Raw genomic sequence first — 22,641 nt, 5'->3', positions numbered from 1 at the left:
GGAAGCTTGGCATGCTGCAATCCATGGGATCACAAACAGATGGATACAACTGAGCAGCTGAACAATTATGTTCATTTCAGGTGTACTATGTAGTGACTTGGCATTTGCAGGCACCATGAAATGATCACCACAATAAGTCTAGTAACCATCTGTCCCCATGCAATATTATGGGGAACTGACAATATTCCTTATGCTGTATACTACATTCCCAAGACTTACTTATTTTCTCAATGAAAATTTGTATGTTCTAATCCCATTTCATATTTTACACCCTCTCTGGAAACCATGTACTTGTTCTCTGTATCTATGAGTATGTTTGTTTTGTTTTATTTGCTTGCTTGCTTTATTTTTTATATTCTATACATAACTGAGATTATATGGTATTTATCTTTCTCTTTATTATGTCACTTAGCATAATATCATGTAGATCTATTCATGTTTAAGTAAATGGCAGATTTCATACTTCTTTATGGTTGAGTAATATTCCATTACTGAGCATGTGTGCATGCTCAGTCACTCAGTCTTTTCTGACTCTTTGTGATCCCATGGACTGTAGCCCCCCAGGTTCCTCTGTCTATGTAATTTTCCAGGCAAGAAATACTGGAGTGAGTTTCCATGTCCTACTCCAGGAGATCTTCTCAATCCAGGGATCAAACTCACATCTCTTCCATCTCTTGCACTGGCAGGTGGATTTTTACCACTGATCCACCTGGGAAGACATATATATATATATATATATATATGTATCTGTGTGTGTGTGTGTGTGTGTCTTCTTTATTCCTCTATTGATGAACACTTAGATTGATTCCATATCTTGGCTATTAGTAATGCCACAATGAACTTTGATGTCTCTATATTGTTTCAAATTAGTGGTTTTGTCTTCTTCTGATAAATACCCAAAATAGAAATTGCTGGATCATATGGCAGTTCTCTGCCAGCAAAGATCCGTCTAGTCAAAGGTTATGGTTTTTCCAGTAGTCATGTGTGGATGTGAGAGTTGAACCATAAAGAAGGCTGAGCACTGAAGAACTGATGCTTCTGAACCGTGGTGTTGGAGAAGACTCTTGAGAGTCCCTTGGACTGCAAGGAGATCAAACTAGTCAAATCTAAAAGAAATCAACCCTAAATACTGAATACTCATTCAAAGGACTGAGGCTGAAGCTGAGGCTCCAATACTTTGGCCACCTGATTTGAAGAACTGACTCATTGGAAAAGACCCCGATGTTGGGAAAGATTGAAGGCAGGAGGAGAAGGGGATGACAGAGGATGAGATGGTTGGATGGCATCATCAACTCGATGGACATGCGTTTGAGCAAGCTCCGGGGGTGATGATGGACAAGGATGCCTGTTGTGCTGCAATCCATGGGGTTTCAAAGAGTCAGACACGACTGAGGGACTGAACTGAACTAAACTGATGGTACTTCTATTTTTAATTTTGTGAGGAAACTCCACATTCTGTTTTCCATAGTGACTGCATCAATTTACAATCTCTGCAACAGTACACAAATGTTCCCTTTTCTGCGCAAGAATAAATGAACTTTAAAAATCACCATTTTGTGCAAAATAACAATCACTGTTTCTTGGAAGAATTAATAAAGGATGCTTGATAATAAGACCAGTAGGTGATGGCTTCAGGCTCTCAGAGGGCCCTGCAAACCTAAGCTTCCTGACCACCTGAGTGCCAGTCGCCTTCAGTAGTCACAAGTAGCTCAGTGGCCCCAGAAGTTTCCCTTGGCTAGAGGAAGCTTCATTTGCTCCAAGATCCTAAAGAGGTCCTGTGAACCCAGGCTCCCAATCAAGCAGGTCACCAACCAACACCCATGGCATCAAGTTCATCCAGCTCCCACGACCATATCATGTATCTTTTCTTACCAGAAACATAAGAAATTAGATGTCAATTACAGGATGACAATTGGAAAATTACAAGCAAATGGAAACTAAACAACACACTCCTGAACAACCATTGGTCAAAAAAAGAGGGGAGGAAATCAAAAAATATCTTAAGACAAATGAAGATGGAAATACAAAATACCAAAACTTGCAAGATGCAGTAAAAGCAATTCTAATAGGCCAGTTTATAAAGATAAAAAGAAAAAAATTACAAAAAGCAATCTATCTTTATCTCAAGTAACTAGAAAAAGAAATAAACTAAGCCTAAAGTTAGAAACAAGAAAGAAAATAACAAAGAGCAGAAATAAATAATAGAGATACAAGAAAAGCAATAGGAAAGACCAACAAAACTAAGAGTTGGTTTATTTGAAAGATAAACCTGAGAAACCTTTAGCAAGATTAGCACAGAAAAACAGAGAGAGCAGCTTTATTCACAATAGTTAAGACATGGAAACAACCTAAGAATCTATCAAAAGATGAATGGATAAATAATATTTTACATACAGTGAAATATCCTTCAACCTTGAGAAAGAAGAAAATCTTGCCTTGTGCAAAAATATAGACGAAACTTGAGGGCGTTATGCTAAGTAAAATAAATTAGAAAGACAAACACAAGTACTGTATGTTCTCACTTTTATGTGAAATTTAAAAAAGAAAAGGCAAACAGAAAAATAGCTAGTAAAAGGACGGTTACTAGGGGCTGAGATTGGGAGAAACAGAAAATGTTGGTTAAAGAGTACAACACTAAAATACTTCTCAGCACTAAAATACTTTCTGGGGATTTAATTTACACATGGTGACTATAACAATATGTGCATGTTAAGTCGCTTCAGTCTTTGTGACTCCAGGGACTGTAGCCCACCAGGCTCCTCTGTCCGTGGAATTCTCCAGGCAAGAAAACTGGAGTGGGAACCATGCCCTCCTCCAGGGGATCTTCTCCATCCACTAATCAAACACTAGTCTCTTAAGTCTCCTGCATTGCCAGGCAGGTTCTTTACCACTAGTGCCACCTACTGTATTAAATACTTCAAATTTACTAAAAGAGTATATCTTAAATATTCTCACTACAAAAAACAAAATAATAAATGTATAGTAAAAGGGAGAACAGATGGATTAACTAGTTTTTGGTAAATGATGAAAATTAAAGGAAATTGGAATTCCACCTAATTTCGACCTTCTCCCCACCAGGTTCTTGTGAATTACCAAATAAACATAGTAACTTTATAGTAAAGAAGCCTAAAAGACACCATGTTATCCAAGTGTTCAAAGTTCATATCATCAGTAACAGAATAAGTAAATACCAGGTTCCTTCTAATAAGATGCAGCTGGGGTGGACACAATATCAGTTTTGTGGAGTCTCATTGTCAAAAAGGAAAATTCTAATTCTGCAAACACACTAGGCAAATATAAATTGAAAAACATTGTATAAAATAAATGGCCTGTACTCTTCAGAAATATTTAGCTATTAAAGGCAAAGAAAAACTGAAAAACGGTTTCAGATTAAAGGACACTGAGACATAACACCTAAATCTAATTTGTTATCCTGAATTAGATCTTCACTTAAGGAAATACTCTCAGGAACAGTTAGGGATGGGTGTGCATAAACACTATTTCAGAAAAATATTTAAATTCATATTAACATTATATAATTATAGACAGAATGGCAAAGCACCCATGGTAAAACATTAACACTATGAAATCTGGTGGCGGTCTAAATCTGTACTATTTTCTTTTCTGTAAGTTTTATTGCTGTTGAATTGTAATTCAAATGTGGTGTATTTGTATTTGAAACTTTATTATGCTTGAAACCGCTTGATGTTGTCATAGCATATGATAACCAGTGACCTTTCAGCTTCATATTTGTAAAAAGAATACAATGTATGGCAATGAGGCTAATAAAATAGTAGAGAATGAGTGAATCTGAACTGGAAGCTAGAGCTAGTTTCTGTAACTGATGGCATATTTGTGACAATAATCCTGCACTGCTGAGATACACTAAGAACAAATCATTGAGCATGTGTTTAGGGAATATGCTGCACTGGAACCAGTATAAGAAGTGGGCAAAGATTGGGAGATATTGTCCTGAAGAGGAGGAATCTTTCACTAAGATAAAAGAAGATGATCCTTCAGCGCATTTAGCTTCCATTCTTAGCAGAGAAAACGCTTTCATTGTCAGTTCTTCAGTAAAGTTGCCTGTGACCCAAATTCACATGCGCTGTGTAAATGTCAATTTACCAAATATTGGTTGGAGGTTTAGGGTTGGCAACAATAGAGTCTCAGATCTCCTAGCTGTTGTTGACCATAGCAAGAGAACTCAGGTAAGAACCTATTGTCATTACCTGATTTGTCTTATACAAGTTGCTTAAGCTTAGGTAAGTCTGATATCTACTCTTCAGTTTTCTCACCTAGAAAGTGAGGGGGGAAAAAAAACCCATACATATATCCTGCCAGTGATAAAAAAAATTTTCATGTAAGAAGTATGAAAATACAAGCAACAAAAATAATAGCTTTTTGAAAGTAATCTTTATTTTAGATTATAAATAAATATTACAGCAACATGGCTAGGATTCAAAATCATAAACACTAAATTTATACATTTCAAGAAAAATAGTCTACACATACAAAAAGATATTTCTTTGTTTTTCAAGCATAAAAGGAAAAGAAGAAATGGGAAATTTCAAAGCTTTTTCAAGTTAGATAGTGAGATACTCTGGTACCGTATCAGGTATACCAAACAATAAGAATTCCATAAGTACAAGGTGGTTCAAAGAACTAAACTATGTCTTTTAAATTCTTAAAAGATTTTTGCTCTGTGATAGTTCTTTTGTGTGGCCCCAGTGATTTACTAAAAGTTATTTTATACACGTGATTCTTGGTTCTTCATTTCTTGGAAAGTAGCTTAAGGACAAATGTATATACCCCCTAGTATTGTTTATGGCTAGTTAGAGAAAAAACTCAGACACATAGAGGCAAAGACATCAGAATCAATGTACATGAGAGCCACACAAGAAACTGAGAGGAAGATGTGGGATGTTTTTCTTTTTAATAATTTAGGGGAAAGGGCTTGAATCAATCATATCTAAACTAAACTTTAGAGGCCCCCAAAACTAAAACTAGTCTTTCATTTGGAGAAGGCAATGGTAACCCATTCCAGTACTCTTACCTGGAAAATCCCATGGACGGAGGAGACTGGTGGGCTGCAGTCCATGGGGTCGTGAAGAGTCGGACATGACTGAGTGACTTCACTTTCACTTTTCACTTTCCTGAATTGGAGAACGAAATGGCAACCCACTCCAGTGTTCTTGCCTGGAGAATCCCAGGGACGGGGGAGCCTGGTGGGCTGCCGTCTATGGGGTCACACGGAGTCGGACATGACTGAAGCGACTTAGCAGCAGCAAAACTAAAACAGACATTTAAGAACCATACAAAACTCAGGTGTTGCCAAGATTTTACTTTATTCCTTATTCCATTTTTTAGCTCACTTATTTCAGATGGAGATGGTATCAATAATATAGGAAACAACACTATTACTTTAATTAAAAGTGCATTTATTTATTTATTTGAAAAATACATGCTAATTTTCATAAGAATTTTCTAACCACAAACATTCAAATCAGATGGAGCTTAGAAAAGAAAAAAACTGCCATTTTCATACAGCTTTTATCATAAAATTTTTCCCATATATTTTCAAGTAATTCCTTCAAATATCCATTGGATTCATCAATACATTTTTCAGAGCCTAGCACTGGGTCGCTTTAGATATTATTTACTGCTTCTTGGGTTATGCAGATGCTACAAACACTTATTTCACCTAACAATACATAGCCTATGATGACCATTACTTTATGAGCTGTATAGCACAGCTTTAAACTTATTTCCACTTCCTTTCCACTTCTCACTGACTTGAAAAAAAGAGAAATAGGAAATGCTTACTTCTGTTGCATTACTGAGAGCACTTCTTGTTACAACTCATGCAAGTCACTTTGTTACTAGTGATAATGGGATATTATAGAATACAGACCAAAACTCCTCTCAATATTAACTAGCATTCAAAAAAAGAATAACAATGTTGGAGAAAATATTTAAAGTGTTTCAAAATGTCTTTCATTAGACCAAAGATGGAAGACAAATTGTGTGACAAATTCTGCCTAAAAAGCAAGAAATTAAACAACATATTCTAGGTTTTTTTAAAGGAATTTTACCTGAATTTTATCAATTTTTATAATAAATTCTATGCTTCATTGTCAATTAAGAAAATTAAACTTTTATTAGGTTTGTGCACTAAAAATATTCATGTTTGGTCCATTTTTACATGGCTGTCATTACCACTAAGGAATGATTAGTATTTAGACAGACTGTGTCTAATTCATATCTATTACCACGAACTTTGTGACCTTGTGAGTGTACACACTCATTAAGTGCTAATTGAGTGAATGAAAGAAAGACTGATGAGTGGATGACTGGAAAAACCATTGGTGAAGAGATATTCCATTTTACCATTCATGTCACCAGTATAACAGACATCCTCACCCCATTAATCTCTTTACGGCCCCTCTTACATCTCTGTTTCTGAGGGTGTAGATTAGAGGGTTGAGGCTAGGAGTGACAACAGTATAAAAGAGGGCAATGAACTTGCCTTGATCTTGAGAATTTCCTGATGGTGGCTGGAGGTATATGCACATGACTGGGATGTAAAAGAGGGATACGACCATAAGATGGGCTCCACACGTCCCAAAGACTTTCTGGAGCCCTGTTGTTGACTGCATCCTCAGCACTGCCCAGGCAATGGCACCATAGGAACTGAGAATGAGGATGAGAGGTATGAGGACAAAAATGGAGCTCGTGACCATGAGGGACAGCTCATTAACACGGGTATCAACACATGACAGTCGAAGCAGTGCTGGAACTTCACAGAAGAAATGGTCCACTTGGTGATGTCCACACAGGGGTACCCAAAAGGTAAAGAAGGAATGAAGTGCTGAGTTGGTAAAGCCACTTACCCAACAAGCCACGGCCAACAGTTGGCAGAAACGAGGGTGCATGAGGACAGTGTAATGCAGGGGTCTACACACAGCTGCATAACGGTCATAGGACATCACCATCAGTAGCACACATTCTGTGCATCCCAGTGTGAGGACAAAATAAAGTTGAATCATGCAACCAGTGTAAGAGATGGTTTTTCCTGGACCCCAGAGGTTGACCAGCAACTGAGGGATGAAGCTGGTGGTGTAGCAGAGATCCAGAAAAGAGAGGTTTGAGAGGAAGAAGTACATGGGAGTGTGGAGATGGGAATCCAAGTATGACAAGATAATGATGAACAGGTTGCCTGTCAATGTCATCAGGTAGAACACCAAGACAACCACAAAGAGAACTACTTCCAGATGAGGCCAATTAGAAAAACCCAGTAGAACAAAGTAGCCTTCAGAGGTTGCATTCATTTTTTTCGTGGTCATTCATTACTTGTTATCTGAGGCAAGTATCATATATACACTAGAAATGTAAAGAAATACTGCAAGAGCAAAAAAAAAAATCACATCAGAGCCACATGTAGTTACCTCTTTTGGGGTCTTTTAATTGCTTGTGTTTTATAAATGCAACTCCTGAAAAAGATGTTAGCAGTAGACAGATATTTGAATTTCAGCAGGCACGTTAAAAACAGCCTCACACTTGTAAGTCTGATTCAGGCTTTAAAACTCTGTCTACAGCTCAGAAACCATGGAGGATAATCAGCACATTGCCTAAAAGAAACTGTGTAATTAAACATAAGATTTATTAAACAGTATCCAAGAAAGGACAAGCTTGGAAAGAGGCACTTCCTGCTCAAGGCTGCAGTTCAGACCTCGTCAAAGAGGGTGTGGTTGAGTCCACTGGATGATGAAGTTAACTGTGGCTGAATCAAAAAATAGCAATGGTCAAAGAGTGAATTACAAAGATACATCACTTAGAGATCACTGCCATTTGAGGGGTAATAGGAAAATTTCAAGATTTAAAAAAATTTCTTTAGAATGAGACAGTATATCATGAGAAATATAAACCCAGATGCTTTTGTTGCTTCTTCTGATGTAGATATAATTTTCTTCTTCCTTACACAGTTGCATGAATAACATAATACATTAATTTTAAACAGCAGCAGCCCTGAGATATATTTATCTGCTGCATGACCCATCCTTCAGCTTTTTTATAGAAGTTAAAATAAGATATGAGACCAAAAATAGATGTAAGTAGAAAACTGGTAGGAAATTTAGGATTAAATTTCTACTTACAGTAGGAAAGGAAAATAAAGACCTCATCAAAGGTTGCTTTCATAGGCTGTAGAATGAAATATCTCTTTCTATTTTTGAAATACAACATTAGGGAGGATTCCCTGTATTTGTCTGCCTAATCTATGCCTCTTTATCTGTGGGCCAATTATCTCTTTGAAATCACCAACATAAATGTCTGCCTACACCATGTATTCTAATCTACTACATCAATACAGGAAGGCAGAGTCTGAAAATAACTATGATTATCATTACAACACAAGAAAGGATTCTGAGTCTACCAAAAACATCTCATTTTAGCTGGAAGGAGGAACCAGTTGGAGCATATACTGTGTCAGGGAATGGACCCCTTTTCCTAGAACAAACAGAGCCCTTATGGAAACAAAAGAATACCGTGTTTTGTCTTCCTTGACTTGAGGCCACTGGGAGTATAAATCCCAAAGTAGCAATTAATGCCCTTCAAGGAGTTGTCCCAGGTTAGAACAGTTTCCTGCTTTCTCCCAAAGCAGGGTGGAAAGGACCAATTGATACCACTCAGTTAGCTGACTTGTTTCCCTGGACTGCCCTTGTGCATGCCCCACTCTGAGCTGAGCAAACACTCACAGCTCCACACTGGAGGGAGGGCTGCCATGACCGAGGGAAAAGCTCAGTGTGGAATGCTGCGGCAGCTGAAAAATCAAATGGCCTCTGAGCAGGGAGGGGGCAGCTGTTATTGGCACTTACACAGGCAGCACATCATGAGCAGAACAAGTCTCTGATGGCAGCGAGACCACCACACCCAATACAATGACTATCGCCAAATAAACATCCCCAGCCTCTCTTATTCCAGCACTGCTTCCCACTGAGGCTGAGGGGCCCAGTGCTGGAAGGGAGAAGAGCACACACTACAAGGGAATGGAGCCAACTAACGCAACCCTCAGGGCTTCTGCTCCAGCAATGTGAGACCCACCCTTTCCTTAAAATGGGTAGTGACAGCAACTGAGCAGAGAGGATATCTTGGCTCTCACCTGGCTCTGACCCTAGCCCCTTCATCTCTAACCCCACCTCCTAACCAGGTGGTACTTGCCAGCACACTCTGAAGAAATATCTGTCTTGTATTCAAATCAAACTCAGCTTTTCCCCCAAAGCCACTGCACCCACACGAACTGTACAGGGACACTCCCAAATCTGCACATTATTTCAAGCTTGCCAGTGGTAAATGTTTCACTGAATTTCATAAAAACAGAGGAAGTTAAGCAAAATGAGAAGACAGAGTAACTTTTCTCAGTTGAAAAAGCAAGAGAACACTCCTGGGGGGGGGGGGGGAAACTAATGAGATGAAATAAACAATTTACTAAAGAATTGAATAACCTCAGCTATGCAGATGACACCACCCTTATGGCATAAAGTCAAAAGGAACTAAAGAGCCTCTTGATGAAAGTGAAAGAGGAGAGTGAAAAAGTTGGCTTAAAACTCAACATTCAAAAAACTAAGATAATGGCATCTGGTCCCATCATTTCATGGCAAATAGATGGGGAAACATTGGAAACAGTGACAAGCTTTATTTTCTTGGGCTCCTAAATCACTGCATATGTTGACTGCAGCCATGAAATTAAAGATGCTTGCTTCTTGGAAGAAAAGCTATAACCAACATAGACAGCATATTAAAAAGCTGAGATGTTACTGCCAACAAAGGTCCGTCTAGTCAAAGCTAAGGTTTTTCCCATAGTCATGTATGGATGTGAGAGTTGAACCATAAAGAAGGCTGAGCACTGAAGAACTGATGCTTCTGAACTGTGGTGTTGGATAAGACTCTTGAGAGTCCCTTGGACTGCAAGGAGATCAAACTAGTCAAACCTAAAGGAAATCAACCCTGAATACTGAATACTCATTCGAAGGACTGAGGCTGAAGCTGAAGCTCCAATACTTTGGCCACCTGATGTGAAGAACCGACTCATTAGAAAAGACCCTGATGCTGGGAAAGATTGAAGGTAGGAGGAGAAGGGGATGAGAGAGGATGAGATGGTTGTATGGCATCACCAACTCAATGGACATGAGTTTGAGCAAGCTCCGGGATACGGTAAAGGACAGGATGATGCCTTGCTGTCGTCCATGTGGTCACAAAGAGTCAGACATGACTGAGCAACTGAACAACAACAACAACAAAAAGCTGAAAGCAGTAGTGATAAGAATGCTAACTGAATAAATGGAAAGTGCAAGATGAAAAATGGATGAAAAGAATAGATGAAAACTATAAGAATGTTACCAAGAAAATAGAAAATTTTAAAAGAATAAGTCTGAACTGTAGCATACAATAACTAAAATTTAAAACACACGAGAAGGAATGAAAGAAAGTGACAGAAGCAGCAGTAGCAGAAGGAATGAACAGCAGACTAGGTGATAGAGAAAAATACATAAGGGATTTGAAAGATTACTTTAAAATCACCAACTGAAGTGTCCTTCTTTGTCTCTTTTCACAGCCTTTGTTTTAAAGTCTATTTTATCTGATATGAGTATTGCTACTCCTGCTTTCTTTTGGTCTCCATTTGCATGGAATATCTTTTTCCAGCCCTTCACTTTCAGTCTGTATGTGTCCCTTGTTTTGAAGTGGGTCTCTTGTAGACAACATATATAGGGGTCTTGTTTTTGTATTCATTCAGCCAGTCTTTGTCTTTTGGTTGGGGCATTCAACCCATTTACGTTTAAGGTAATTATTGATAAGTATGATCCCATTACCATTTACTTTATTGTTTGGGGTTCGGGTTTATACGCCCTTTTTGTGTTTCCTGTCTAGAGAGTATCCTTTAGCATTTGTTGGAGAGCTGGTTTGGTGGTGCTGAATTCTCTCAGCTTTTGCTTATCTGTAAAGTTTTTGATTTCTCCTTCATATTTGAATGAGATCCTTGCTGGGTACAGTAATCTGGGCTGAAGGTTATTTTCTTTCATCACTTTAAATATGTCTTGCCATTCCCTCCCGGCCTGAAGAGTTTCTATTGAAAGATCTGCAGTTATCCCTATGGGAATCCCCTTGTGTGTTATTTGTTGTTTTTCCCTTGCTGCTTTTAATATTTGCTCTTTGTGTTTGATCTTTGTTAATTGGATTAATATGTGTCTTGGGGTGTTTTGCCTTGGGTTTATCCTGTTTGGGACTCTCTGGGTTTCTTGGACTTGGGTGATTATTTCCTTCCCCATTTTAGGGAAGTTTTCAACTATTATCTCCTCAAGTATTTTCTCATGGTCTTTCTTTTTGTCTTCTTCTTCTGGGACTCCTGTGATTCGAATGTTGGAGCATTTAATATTGTCCTGGAAGTCTCTGAGGTTGTCCTCATTTCTTTTAATTCGTTTTGCTTTTTTCTTCTCTGATTCATTTATTTTGACCATTCTATCTTCTACTTCACTAATCCTATCTTCTGCCTCTGTTATTCTACTATTTGTTGCCTCCAGAGTGTTTTTGATCTCATTTATTGCATTATTCATTATATATTGACTCTTTTTTATTTCTTCTAGGTCCTTGTTAAACCTTTCTTGCATCTTCTCAAAGACAGAAATATAGATCAATGGAACAAAATAGAAAGCCCAGAGATAAATCCACACACCTATGGACACCTTATCTTTGACAAAGGAGTCAACAATATACAATGGATTAAAGACAATCTGTTTAACAAGTGGTACTGGGAAAACTGGTCAATCACTTGTAAAAGAATGAAACTAGAACACTTTCTAACACCATACATGAAAATAAACTCAAAATGGATTAAAGATCTAAACGTAAGACCAGAAACTAAAACTCCTAGAGGAGAACATAGGCAAAACACTCTCCAACATAAATCACAGCAGGATCCTCTATGACCCACCTCCCAGAATACTGGAAATAAAAGCAAAAATAAACAAATGGGACCTAATTAAAATGAAAAGCTTCTGCACAACAAAGGAAACTATAAGCAAGGTGAAAAGACAGCCTGCAGAATGGGAGAAAATAATAGCAAATGAAGCAACTGACAAACAACTAATCTCAAAAATACACAAGCAACACCTGCAGCTCAATTCCAGAAAAATAAACGACCCAATCAAAAAATAGGCCAAAGAACTAAACAGACATTCCTCCAAAGAAGACACACAGATGGCTAACAAACACATGAAAAGATGCTCAACATCACTCATTATCAGAGAAATGCAAATCAAAACCACAATGAGGTACCATTTCACACCAGTCAGAATGGCTGAGATCCAAAAGTCTACAAGCAATAAATCCTGGAGAGGGTGTAGAGAAAAGGGAACCCTCTTACACTGTTGGTGGGAATGCAAACTAGTACAGCCACTATGGAGAACCGTGTGGAGATTCCTTAAAAAACTGGAAATAGAACTGCCTTATGACCCAGCAATCCCACTGCAGGGCATACACACCAAGGAAACCAGAAGTGAAAGAGACACATGTTCCCCAATGTTCATCGCAGCACTGTTTATAATAGCCAGGACATGGAAACAACCTAGATGTCCATCAGCAGATGAATGGATAAGAAAGCCATGGTACATATACAAAATGGAGTATTACTCAGCCATTAAAAAGAATACATTTGAATCAGTTCTAATGAGGTGGATGAAACTGGAGCCAATTATACAGAGTGAAGTAAGTCAGAAAGAAAAACACCAATACAGTATACTAACGCATATATATGGAATTTAGAAAGATGGTAACAATAACCCTGTATGCGAGACACCAAAGAGACACAGATGTATAGAACAGTCTTTTGGACTCTGTGGGAGAGGGAGAGGGTGGGATGATTTGGGAGAATGGCATTGAAACATGTATAATATCATATAAGAAACGAATTGCCAGTCTAGGTTCGATGCAGGAAACAGGATGCTTAGGGCTGGTGCACTGGGATGACACAGAGAGATGGTATGGGGAGGGAGGTAGAAGGGGGGTTCAGGATTGGGAACACGTGTACACCCATGGAGGATTCATGTTGATGTATGGCAAAACCAATACAATATTTTAAAGTAAAAATAATAATAATAATAAAATATTTTTTTAAATAAAATAAAATCACCAAATGAGACTAGCAAAAAGAAAACAGAATTTCAAAAAATGAGCTTCTCGGTGCTGCTCACTGCAGGGTGGAGTCCAACACCCTTGTCAAAGCCAAAAAATCTACCAAAACCCTGTGACAACTACCTCCTCCCCTGCCCTGCCACCACCACCACCTGTGTCACCACCACTTGGGGACAGGATGGATAATTAGGCCACAGTCTTTAGTGAGGAGACATATTCCTCAGTTCTGTGGTGTTCTTCATCACACATTTATGAAGTTTCTGAAGGGCACTGGAGACTATTGCCAAGCACAGCATGACCTCTATGCAGGCAAGTGATTTGTAGAAATTCACTATCACTCCAGTAAGAAGCTCCCAGTGAATAACCTGGACACAGAAGAACTGAACTGAAATTCACAGAGGATTTTTTTACAAGACTTCTGACCTGGATGGAGTAAACCTCAGCGCACTTCATTTCTATCACCTTAGTATTACTGAACCAAAGAATTGTTGCTTCTTGTTAGAAAAGTCATTTCATTTCTCATTACTCTCAACTTCATACTCTAAAGCACTGAGTATTTCAAGTGGAGTATATTGAAGTAGATTCAGTTTCTTTGCATCATCTCTGTTATTCAATTTTTAAATTTTTCATATTCTTATTGAGCATTTTTTAACTAAATTAACATGCTTCAAATGAACCACCAAGATCCTGTGGAGCTCATATACAAGAACATGAGACTTCTTATTACACACAATCAAATTAATGCAAACTTAACAAATGTATAGAGGAACTTAAGTACCACAATAACAAGAGTATGTGTTGTTGTTCAGTTGCTCAGTCCTGTCTGACTCTTTGCAACCCCATGGACTGCAGCACGCCAGGCTTCCCTATCCATCACCAACTCCCGGAGTTCATTCAAACTCAAGTCCATTGAGTCAGTGATGCATCCAACCATCTCATCCTCTGTCATCCCCTTCTCCTCCCGCCTTCAATCTTTCCCAGCATCAGAGTCCTTCACTATCTCATGGAGGTTTCTCAAACTCATTTCCATTGAGTCAATGATGCCATACAGCCATCTCATCTTCTGTGGCTCCTTTCTCATCCTGCCCTCAATCTTTCCCAGCATCAGTCTTTTCCAATGAGTCAGCTCTTTGCACTGGGTGGCCAAAATATTGGAGCTTCAGCATCAGTCCTTTCAATGAATATTCAGGGATCATTTCCTTTAGGACTAACTGGCTCAATCCCCTTGCTGTCCAAGGGACTTTAAGATTCTTCTCCAGTACCTCAGTTCAAAAGCATTAATTCTTCTGCACTCATTCTTTTTTTATGGTCTAACTCTAACACCCATACATGACTACTGAAAAAACCACAGCTTTGACTATATGGACCATTGTCAGCAAAGTTTTACCACAATTATAAGAGTATGTGAAGTTACCACAATAATAAGAGTGTGTGAAGAAACTTACAACACTGTTCTTGAGAAAGAAGGTAGCTGTCATCTCAGCGGGCCTTTTGATGATGGTGCTGAATAGTAAGGAGTAGTTCATAAATTCAGAAGTTGAATGACTCTTTACTAAGATAAATGAACCCCCTTTCAGATAGTGATTTATCTTTTAGTTAAAACTTGTTCACATGGTAAGATCATGAGGCTCCAAGGCAGACAGTGGAAGCATGCAACACCTCTGAAGTCTAGCACAATATCCCTTCTACCACACACGTTCTATTAGCCAAGCAAGTCACAGAACCAGTGAAAATTCAAAATTCAAGGGAGGAAACATTTGAGAAACACTAACACATCACTCAAAATTCTCCAAGCCAGGCTTCAGCAATACGTGAACCGTGAACTTCCAGATGTTCAAGCTGTTTATAGAAAAGGCAGAGATCAAATTGCCAACATCCACTGGATCATTGAAAAAGCAAGAGAGCTCCAGAAAAACATCTATTTCTGCTTTATTGACTATGCCAAAGCCTTTGGCTGTGTGGATCACAAGAAACTGTGGAAAATTCTGAAAGAGATGGGAATACCAGACCACCTGACCTGCCTCTTGAGAAACCTATAAGCAGGTCAGGAAGCAATAGTTAGAACTGGACATGGAACAACAGACTGGTTCCAAATAGGAGGAGGAGTACATCAGGCTGTATATTGTCACCCTCCTTACTTAAATTCTATGCAGAGTACATCATGAGAAACGCTGGGCTGAAAGAAGCACAAGCTGGAATCAAGACTGCCAGGAGAAATATCAATAACCTCAGACATGCAGATGACACCACCCTTATGGCAGAAAGTGAAGAGGAACTAAAAAGCCTCTTGGAAGAAACCAGAATTGAAAGAGACACATGTACCCCAATGTTCATCGCAGCACTGTTTATAATAGCAAGGACATGGAAGCAACCTAGATGTCCATCAGCAGATGAATGGATAAGAAAGCTGTGCTACATATACACAATGGAGTATTACTCAGCCATTAAAAAGAATACATTTGAATCAGTTCTAATGAGATGGATGAAACTGGAGCCAATTATAGAGAGAGAAGTAAGCCAGAATGAAAAACACCAATACAGTATACTAACACATATATATGGAATTTAGAAAGATGGTGACAATAACCCTGTATGCGAGACAGCAAAAGAGACACAGATGTATAGAACAGACTTTTGGACTCTGTGGGAGAGGGAGAGGGTGGGATGATTTGGGAGAATGGCATTGAAACATGTATAATTTCATGTAAGAAACGAACCGCCAGTCTAGGTTCAATGCAGGATACAGGATGCTTGGGGCTGGTGCACTGGGATGACCCAGAGAGATGGTATGGGGAGGGAGGTGGGAGGGGGGTGTTCAGGATTGGGAACTCATGTACACCCATGGTGGATTCATGTTGATGTGTGGCAAAACCAATACAGTATTGTAAAGTAAAATAAAGTAAAATTTAAAAATATATATAATATAAAATGAAATAAAATAAAAAGCCTCTTGATGAAAGTGAAAGAGGAGAGTGAAAAAGTTGGCTTAAAGCTCAACATTCAGAAAACGAAGATCATGGCATCTGGTCCCATCACTTCATGGGAAATAGATGGGGAAACAGTGGAAACAGTGTCAGACTTCATTTTTCTGGGCTCCAAAATCACTGCAGATGGTGACTGCAGCCATGAAATTAAAAGACGCTTACTCCTTGGAAGAAAAGTTATGACCAACCTAGATAGCATATTCAAAAGCAGAGACATTACTTTGCCAACAAAGGTCCATCTAGTCAAAGCTACAGTTTTTCCAGTGTTCATGTATGGATGTGAGAGTTGGACTGTGAAGAAAGCTGAGTGCCGAAGAATTGATGCTTTTGAACTGTGGTGTGGGAGAAGACTCTTGAGAGTCCCTTGGACTGCAAGGAGATCCAACCGGTCCATTCTGAAGGAGATCAGCCCTGGGATTTCTTTGGAAAGAATGATGCTAAAGCTGAAACTCCAGTGCTTTGGCCACCTCATGCGAAGAGTTGATTCATTGGAAAAGACTCTGATGCTGGGAGGGATTAGGGGCAGGAGGAGAAGGGGATGACAGAGGATGAGATGGCTGGATGGCATCATTGACTCGATGGACATGAGTCTGAGTGAACTCCAGGAGTTGATGATGGACAGGGAGGCCTGCCGTGCCACGATTCATGGGATTGCAAAGAGTCAGACACAACTGAGTGACTGAATTGAACTGATCTGAACACATCACTTATGCATGGAAGGAGTTAATCACACAGATTGCAGAGGGTGTGGAGAGAGAAAAAGGTAGCTATTTTTTCTAACCATCTTCAACAGACACTATGCTTCCCCTGTAATTAGTGAATTCCCTATCTATTTTGTGTCAAGTCTACCATTATGTCTCTAATGTGTGTGTATGAATCCCTGAAAAACCAATGACTAGTGTTACTTTTTAAATAAATATTAGTTGAATAAATTCCTCAGAAAATACTAAAGAATAACCTTTTAGAGAGGAAATATCTATAATAACTCTAACTTTTAATCAGAACCATATGGAGAGAAATAAGGTGGGTGTTCCCTGGTAGCTCAGTTGGTAAAGAATCTGCCTGCAGTGCAGGGGACCCAGGATCCATCCCTGGGTCAGGAAGATCCCTTGGAAAAGGAAAAGGCAAACCACTCCAGTATCTTTGCCTGGAAAATCCCATGGACAGAGGAGCCTAGTGGACTGCAGTCCATGGGATCACAAAGAGTTGAGCATGACTGAGTGAGTAAAACTTTCACTTTCAAGGTGGGTGTAATTTATGTGAAATTAAAAAGAATTTTATTCATTAAAAAATACTTCTGGCTAAAACAATTCTTAATCATAAAATTTCTGAAAATCTTGTAATTTTCCCATACTTCTCTGAAGTTGTTTACCAACTTATTTTTGTTTGTAGTGTAATTCCCAGCCTCTCTCACAAAAAAAAAGTGGTTTCTGCTAATGAATTGAGCAGACATTTAATATTTTATATGTCTTTGGAGCTGGGTAACTTAACATTTGATACTTGACGATTTGTTTTATTATATAATTGATTAAAACCATATATTTATACTATCTGGGAACATGTGGTTATAGTTCTGTGGGAGAAATAATTTGTCAGTGTTCACCAGCTTGTAAAAATATGGTGTAAGGACTTAAACATTAAATAAGTAATGAAATGCATTTCTCTTTAAAAATGAAAACAATTTAAGGAATCTCTAGGACAACATCAAGGGTACCAACATTCACCTTATAGGGATCCCAGAAAGAGGACAGAGAGAGAAGAGTATGGAATATGCAAATGTGGAGCTGCATCTTGAACAAGAAGAGTTGGAGTGTTCCCTAGGCTCAGAGGCTGGGACATGAGCCTGGAGGGCAGACTTGGGAAACTGGTCAGTCACTCATGCAGTTTTCAGTCCTCTCTCTCCTCACTGCTTTAGGAGCAAGCAAGTGTGCACGGCTCCTAAGGAGTGAAGTCCAAGCTTCCCACAGCCCTTCTCTTAACCTCACAAGTCCTCTGATCAGTCAAAGGGGCTCATCTTCTCTGTCGAGGAACACAGAGCTAGGGTGCCCAGTATCTGGCTGGAACCACTCACTCCCTGGGGAGGATCTCTGCCCATGTCATCTCTCTTTTCTTCTGAGTCCCATCCCAAGGATACAGGTCCTGACCTGATGCTTCCCTTCCTAACTGGCTTCCATGTGGATATTTCTTATAGCCTTGGTTGTACAGGAGTCTTTCTCCCAGTCTCCAGTTAGTTTCCGGTAAGAATTGTTCCACATGTAGATATAATTTTTATGTATTCATTAGGGGAGGGAGTTTCCCCATCTTCCTATTCCACCATCTGTTCTCTTCCTATCCATAATTCATCTAATGGGACTGTAAGATACAGAATTTATGTCCAAATGACAACCTCCTCCTCCCTAGTCATTCTCACTTCCCTTTAGATCATGTCAATGATAGGTATTCAGTACCTTATCCACTTTTTAAATCATTTAAACAATTAGTATTAAGTATCATCTACTTTTTTTCATCATCTTAATATACATCTTTGACTACTGAGGTTTTTTTAATTACTTTTGACAGAAACAAATAGATACTTTTGTGAACTCTTGTGTATCTGGAAGATTATTAAGATTTATTAGAATGTTTTATAATAATCAGAATAAATACTAACTGCATTGATATAATATGATATGAAAGTTATTTGTTGTTTTCATAATTATTTTGGATGACTACTTAGTTTAATTCAAACAAAAATTTTAAATCTGAGAATTTCATAGTAATATTAATAGCATAGACTGGTCACATAAATATTTGATTCCAGCAGTACATTTCCACAGAATTAATATCACATTGTGTATGCACTCTATGATAGCAGTTACATATAGTATAGGTTATTCATTATATTTTACTGTTGATGTACTTTTACTTTTGTTTTACTTTTTTTTTTTGCCATACTGTGAGGCATGTGGGATCTTAGTTTACTGACCAGGGATTGAATCCATACCCCTTACACTGGAAGTGCAGAATCTTAAACACTGTACCACTATGAAAGTCCCTACATTACCTCTTATATTTATTTATTTTGCTTCCTAAATGTTCATATTCACCAACAAATGGAGACAGATGTGTCCACGGCAATCCCTGAGAGATGGATCAAACTACTTCCTGACATACTTCTGAGAATATGTCTCCTGGGCAAGAGAGACAGGATAAGGATTCAGAACAGGGAAAAGAAATGAAGTGTAATGTATTCATATACCTTTTTTTTTCATGGTGAGAAAAGTTCAAATATATCATCATGTAATCAGCACAGCTCTCATGCACCCACACATGCATGTGTGTGTGTATGTGTGTGTGTGTAGTTGAGAGCATGGCTAGGAGGGACATAGTGCTCTCTGAGAAGACAATCATCCTGGGATCAGACATGGCCCTGATTACAACAAAATCTTCCCAGTGCGTGGTCTTAGAGAAGAGGATTAGGGAGATATACATCCTCTGAATTTTGGGAGATTATACAGAGAGTGTTTAGACAAAAATCAGGAGTGGCTCATCAAAAGCAAATACTATCTACTTTGTTTTTTCAAATATTAGGATTAAAGGTATGTGATATAACTGATGCCTTAAAAGAAAAGAGGGTTGTAGAAAACAGTGGATTAAAATGTGCACATGGATAGACAATACCAAAAGCATTATTCAGTTCTGGAGATTATTTTAACCAGTTCTGTTCTCCTTATCTGAAGAGTATAAGGATTTACTCAGTTTGCAGTATCCCTGTCATAAAATTGTTATAAGTTGTTCTAAAATAATTATTTCTCAGGAAATAGGCATATCTCTTATTGTTGGGTAATGCAAATGCCTAGATTATCCTGTAAATGTTACTCCAAACAAATGATAACAGGTTTCTGCTGAGCTATGGTAAGGCATCACCCAGCTAAATATTAGGTGCTTGATGAAAAGGCTATGGGTGAATTGTGGAAAGCAATGGGAAATCTTCTCTACAAACTAATGACCAATTTATATAAATTGTATCTATTATTCAAGCATTTTGAAATGCGATTTCAGAATAACAAAAGTTAATATTTAACAAGGTTTTTTTGTATGCAAGGCACTGTATTGTTTCAGGTAAAATATCTGATAATGTCTCAGACGTTTTCCTTTGACTAATAGGAACCAAACATTTCATTATGAAAACTGAAATTAATCAGGGATTGAGTCAGTTAAGGAGCATTTCTAATTATGTGGTGTTGACCCAAAATGAATCACTTCTGCTGGATTATTTCCAAAGCAGAACTATACAGAATGTGCTTGTCTTGGATCTTGAGGCTGGGTAAGATGGTACATGATCCCAAGCCGTTGAGTTATTAAAATTATCTTGCCTCCTTCCTCTGTCACTGAAACTCCATCTCAAGATTCAAACCTTCACACACATGTCGATGTCCAATGGCCACATAATCATTTATCACTTTGAGTAGGAATAGGCAAATACAATTTAAAATAGGGCATAAAGCTCTTATGTCTTTATATTAATATCACAGTGCATATTTGCTTGATGACTGACTGAATATAGTTATCTTAATTATCTGGTAATAATAGGGATTACTGCAGGCCATATGAGTTGAGTTTAGATGATGATAAAAGTGAATTTTAACTCCTTATTTTTCATTCATGGTTTCCCTCTATAATGTTTCCATTTTAACTCAAAACAACTCAGCAAGCAAGACTGGAAAGGCTTCATCATCCTTACTTCATACAGAAATGATTAATCAGAGCCTTTAGGTCAAGAAAATGTATCAGGTGAGAGACAGAAAAATGTCTGTGCCAAACTATTATACTGCCTGTGATGGTCCTTTCTGCAGACTCCTGACACCTGTCCTTGAGCATCTCACTCTTTTTCTGTAACAATGATTAAAATGAAACATTCTTGCTATGAACATAAAGCTGACCTCTACTACATGTATCTCAAGGTCCCTGCACAAAGGTCATCAGAGCAAATCCTGAAAACAATAGAAAGTGCAATGAAGAAATCAGATATTACCTGGTATAGTTTTATTAATATTAAGTCAGTTTAAATATTTCAAAGCATTCATTTCACTATCTTGGACAATTTATTTTTTCAAATGTCTATGAGTTTCATGAGGTTTTAAAAAGTACTTAACACAGGATGACTTTTTATTCATCCTGTGCATCTAAGAATATAGAATAACTAACAGCATGCATTAGCCTTTGTGCAGTCAACCCTCCCTGTGTGCCATCCACAACTAGGTTTCTCCCATTCCCCACATCCCCCAACTTTCCTAACACAGGCGTTTGCATTTATGTCTACAGCCTAAATGGGACAAGGATACTTATGAAATGAAATCTTTGCGATATCACTACCTAGGAAAGAGTCAGGGATTCTCCTTTTTTGGTCAGAATTTCCCCCTTAGTTCTTCCATCAGTGTCACTGAGAAAGCTGCAGTTCTTCCCAAATACAGGAGGATAGAACTAGTTTTTTTTAAAATTGTATGTTTAACTGACAAAACAGATGACAACTTCTCCACATCCAGAGCTTTTACGCAACAACATAGGCTATTATTTAGAAGTGAAGATATATAAGAAAATGTTTGGGGTGTTAAAAAAAAAATAAGTAAACAATTGTCTCTTTTTCTTGCCACAGCCTTAACTGAATTTCTTTGCTACATGTCAAATATAGATATTAAATTATATTAATTAATTTAATTAGATATAGTGCAAGGTAAATATATGAAAATTAGCTTAAATAATGTAAATGCATTACAATATTTTATGTGTGAGCAAATTTTTCAACAATCATACCCATCAAGGGTTCTTGTCATCATGCAGAGTTGTTACTCCATATTTAACAGAATTTTGAATCAGTCCACTGATTTCTGACCTTTTTTCCTACTGTTTAATCCCATGACAACAGTAAATGCAAAATAATCTGAAAATACTCAATGTTCAATAAATGTTTGTTGAGTGAACAACTGAAGAAAGCAACTAAGCAACCAAAGAAGAGGAAAAAAATAGAAATCATAAGACCTTTATTTGATAAAATGAAGGGATGAAAGAAAATTGTACTGAATTTTTTTTTCCAGTTTATGCTTGCTGACTAGACATATATTGGACAAATCAACTGGTACAGTGAACATAGGATAGGACTGGGTTTCGGATGAGTGTAATTCCCAAACTGTTTAAATTTAAATTAGAGGTAAGAAATTTATCTCTTTGACTCACTAGAGCTTGTTAAGAGTATATAAGGATTTATATTTCTATCTGAAAGAATCTTTCTGATGACTTTGCCTTTCTTTTCTTCAGGTCATGAGTCTCAATTGTTCTTTGTGGCAAGACAACAGCATGTCTGTGAAACACTTTGCATTTGTTAAATTCTCTGAGGTCACCGAACAGTGTTGGCTTTTATTTTCCCTCATTCTATTCATGTTTTTAGCATCACTGACAGGCAATGCTCTCATAGCCCTTGCCATCTGGACCAATCCAG

General features: G+C 38.0%; 2 protein-coding genes across 2 annotated transcripts in view; one reads left to right on the top strand and one right to left on the bottom strand.

Annotated features, from left to right (window-relative positions):
* Nucleotides 1–22,641, top strand: part of LOC120869739 (olfactory receptor 10C1-like) — a 38,722-nt gene that overhangs the window by 14,897 nt on the left and 1,184 nt on the right. The gene's annotated exons all lie outside the window — the stretch shown is intronic.
* On the bottom strand, nt 6,417–7,343 carry LOC120870387 (olfactory receptor 2J3-like). Its single transcript, XM_040250048.1, has one exon. The coding sequence runs from the start codon at nt 7,341–7,343 to the stop codon at nt 6,417–6,419; it is 927 nt and encodes a 308-aa protein (XP_040105982.1).

Source organism: Oryx dammah, unplaced genomic scaffold (assembly GCF_014754425.2).
Source record: "Oryx dammah isolate SB20612 unplaced genomic scaffold, SCBI_Odam_1.1 HiC_scaffold_11, whole genome shotgun sequence".
NCBI classification, from domain to species: Eukaryota; Metazoa; Chordata; class Mammalia; order Artiodactyla; family Bovidae; genus Oryx; species Oryx dammah.
Note: the sequence above shows the minus strand (reverse complement) of the source record. Positions and strands in the feature narration are given on the sequence as shown.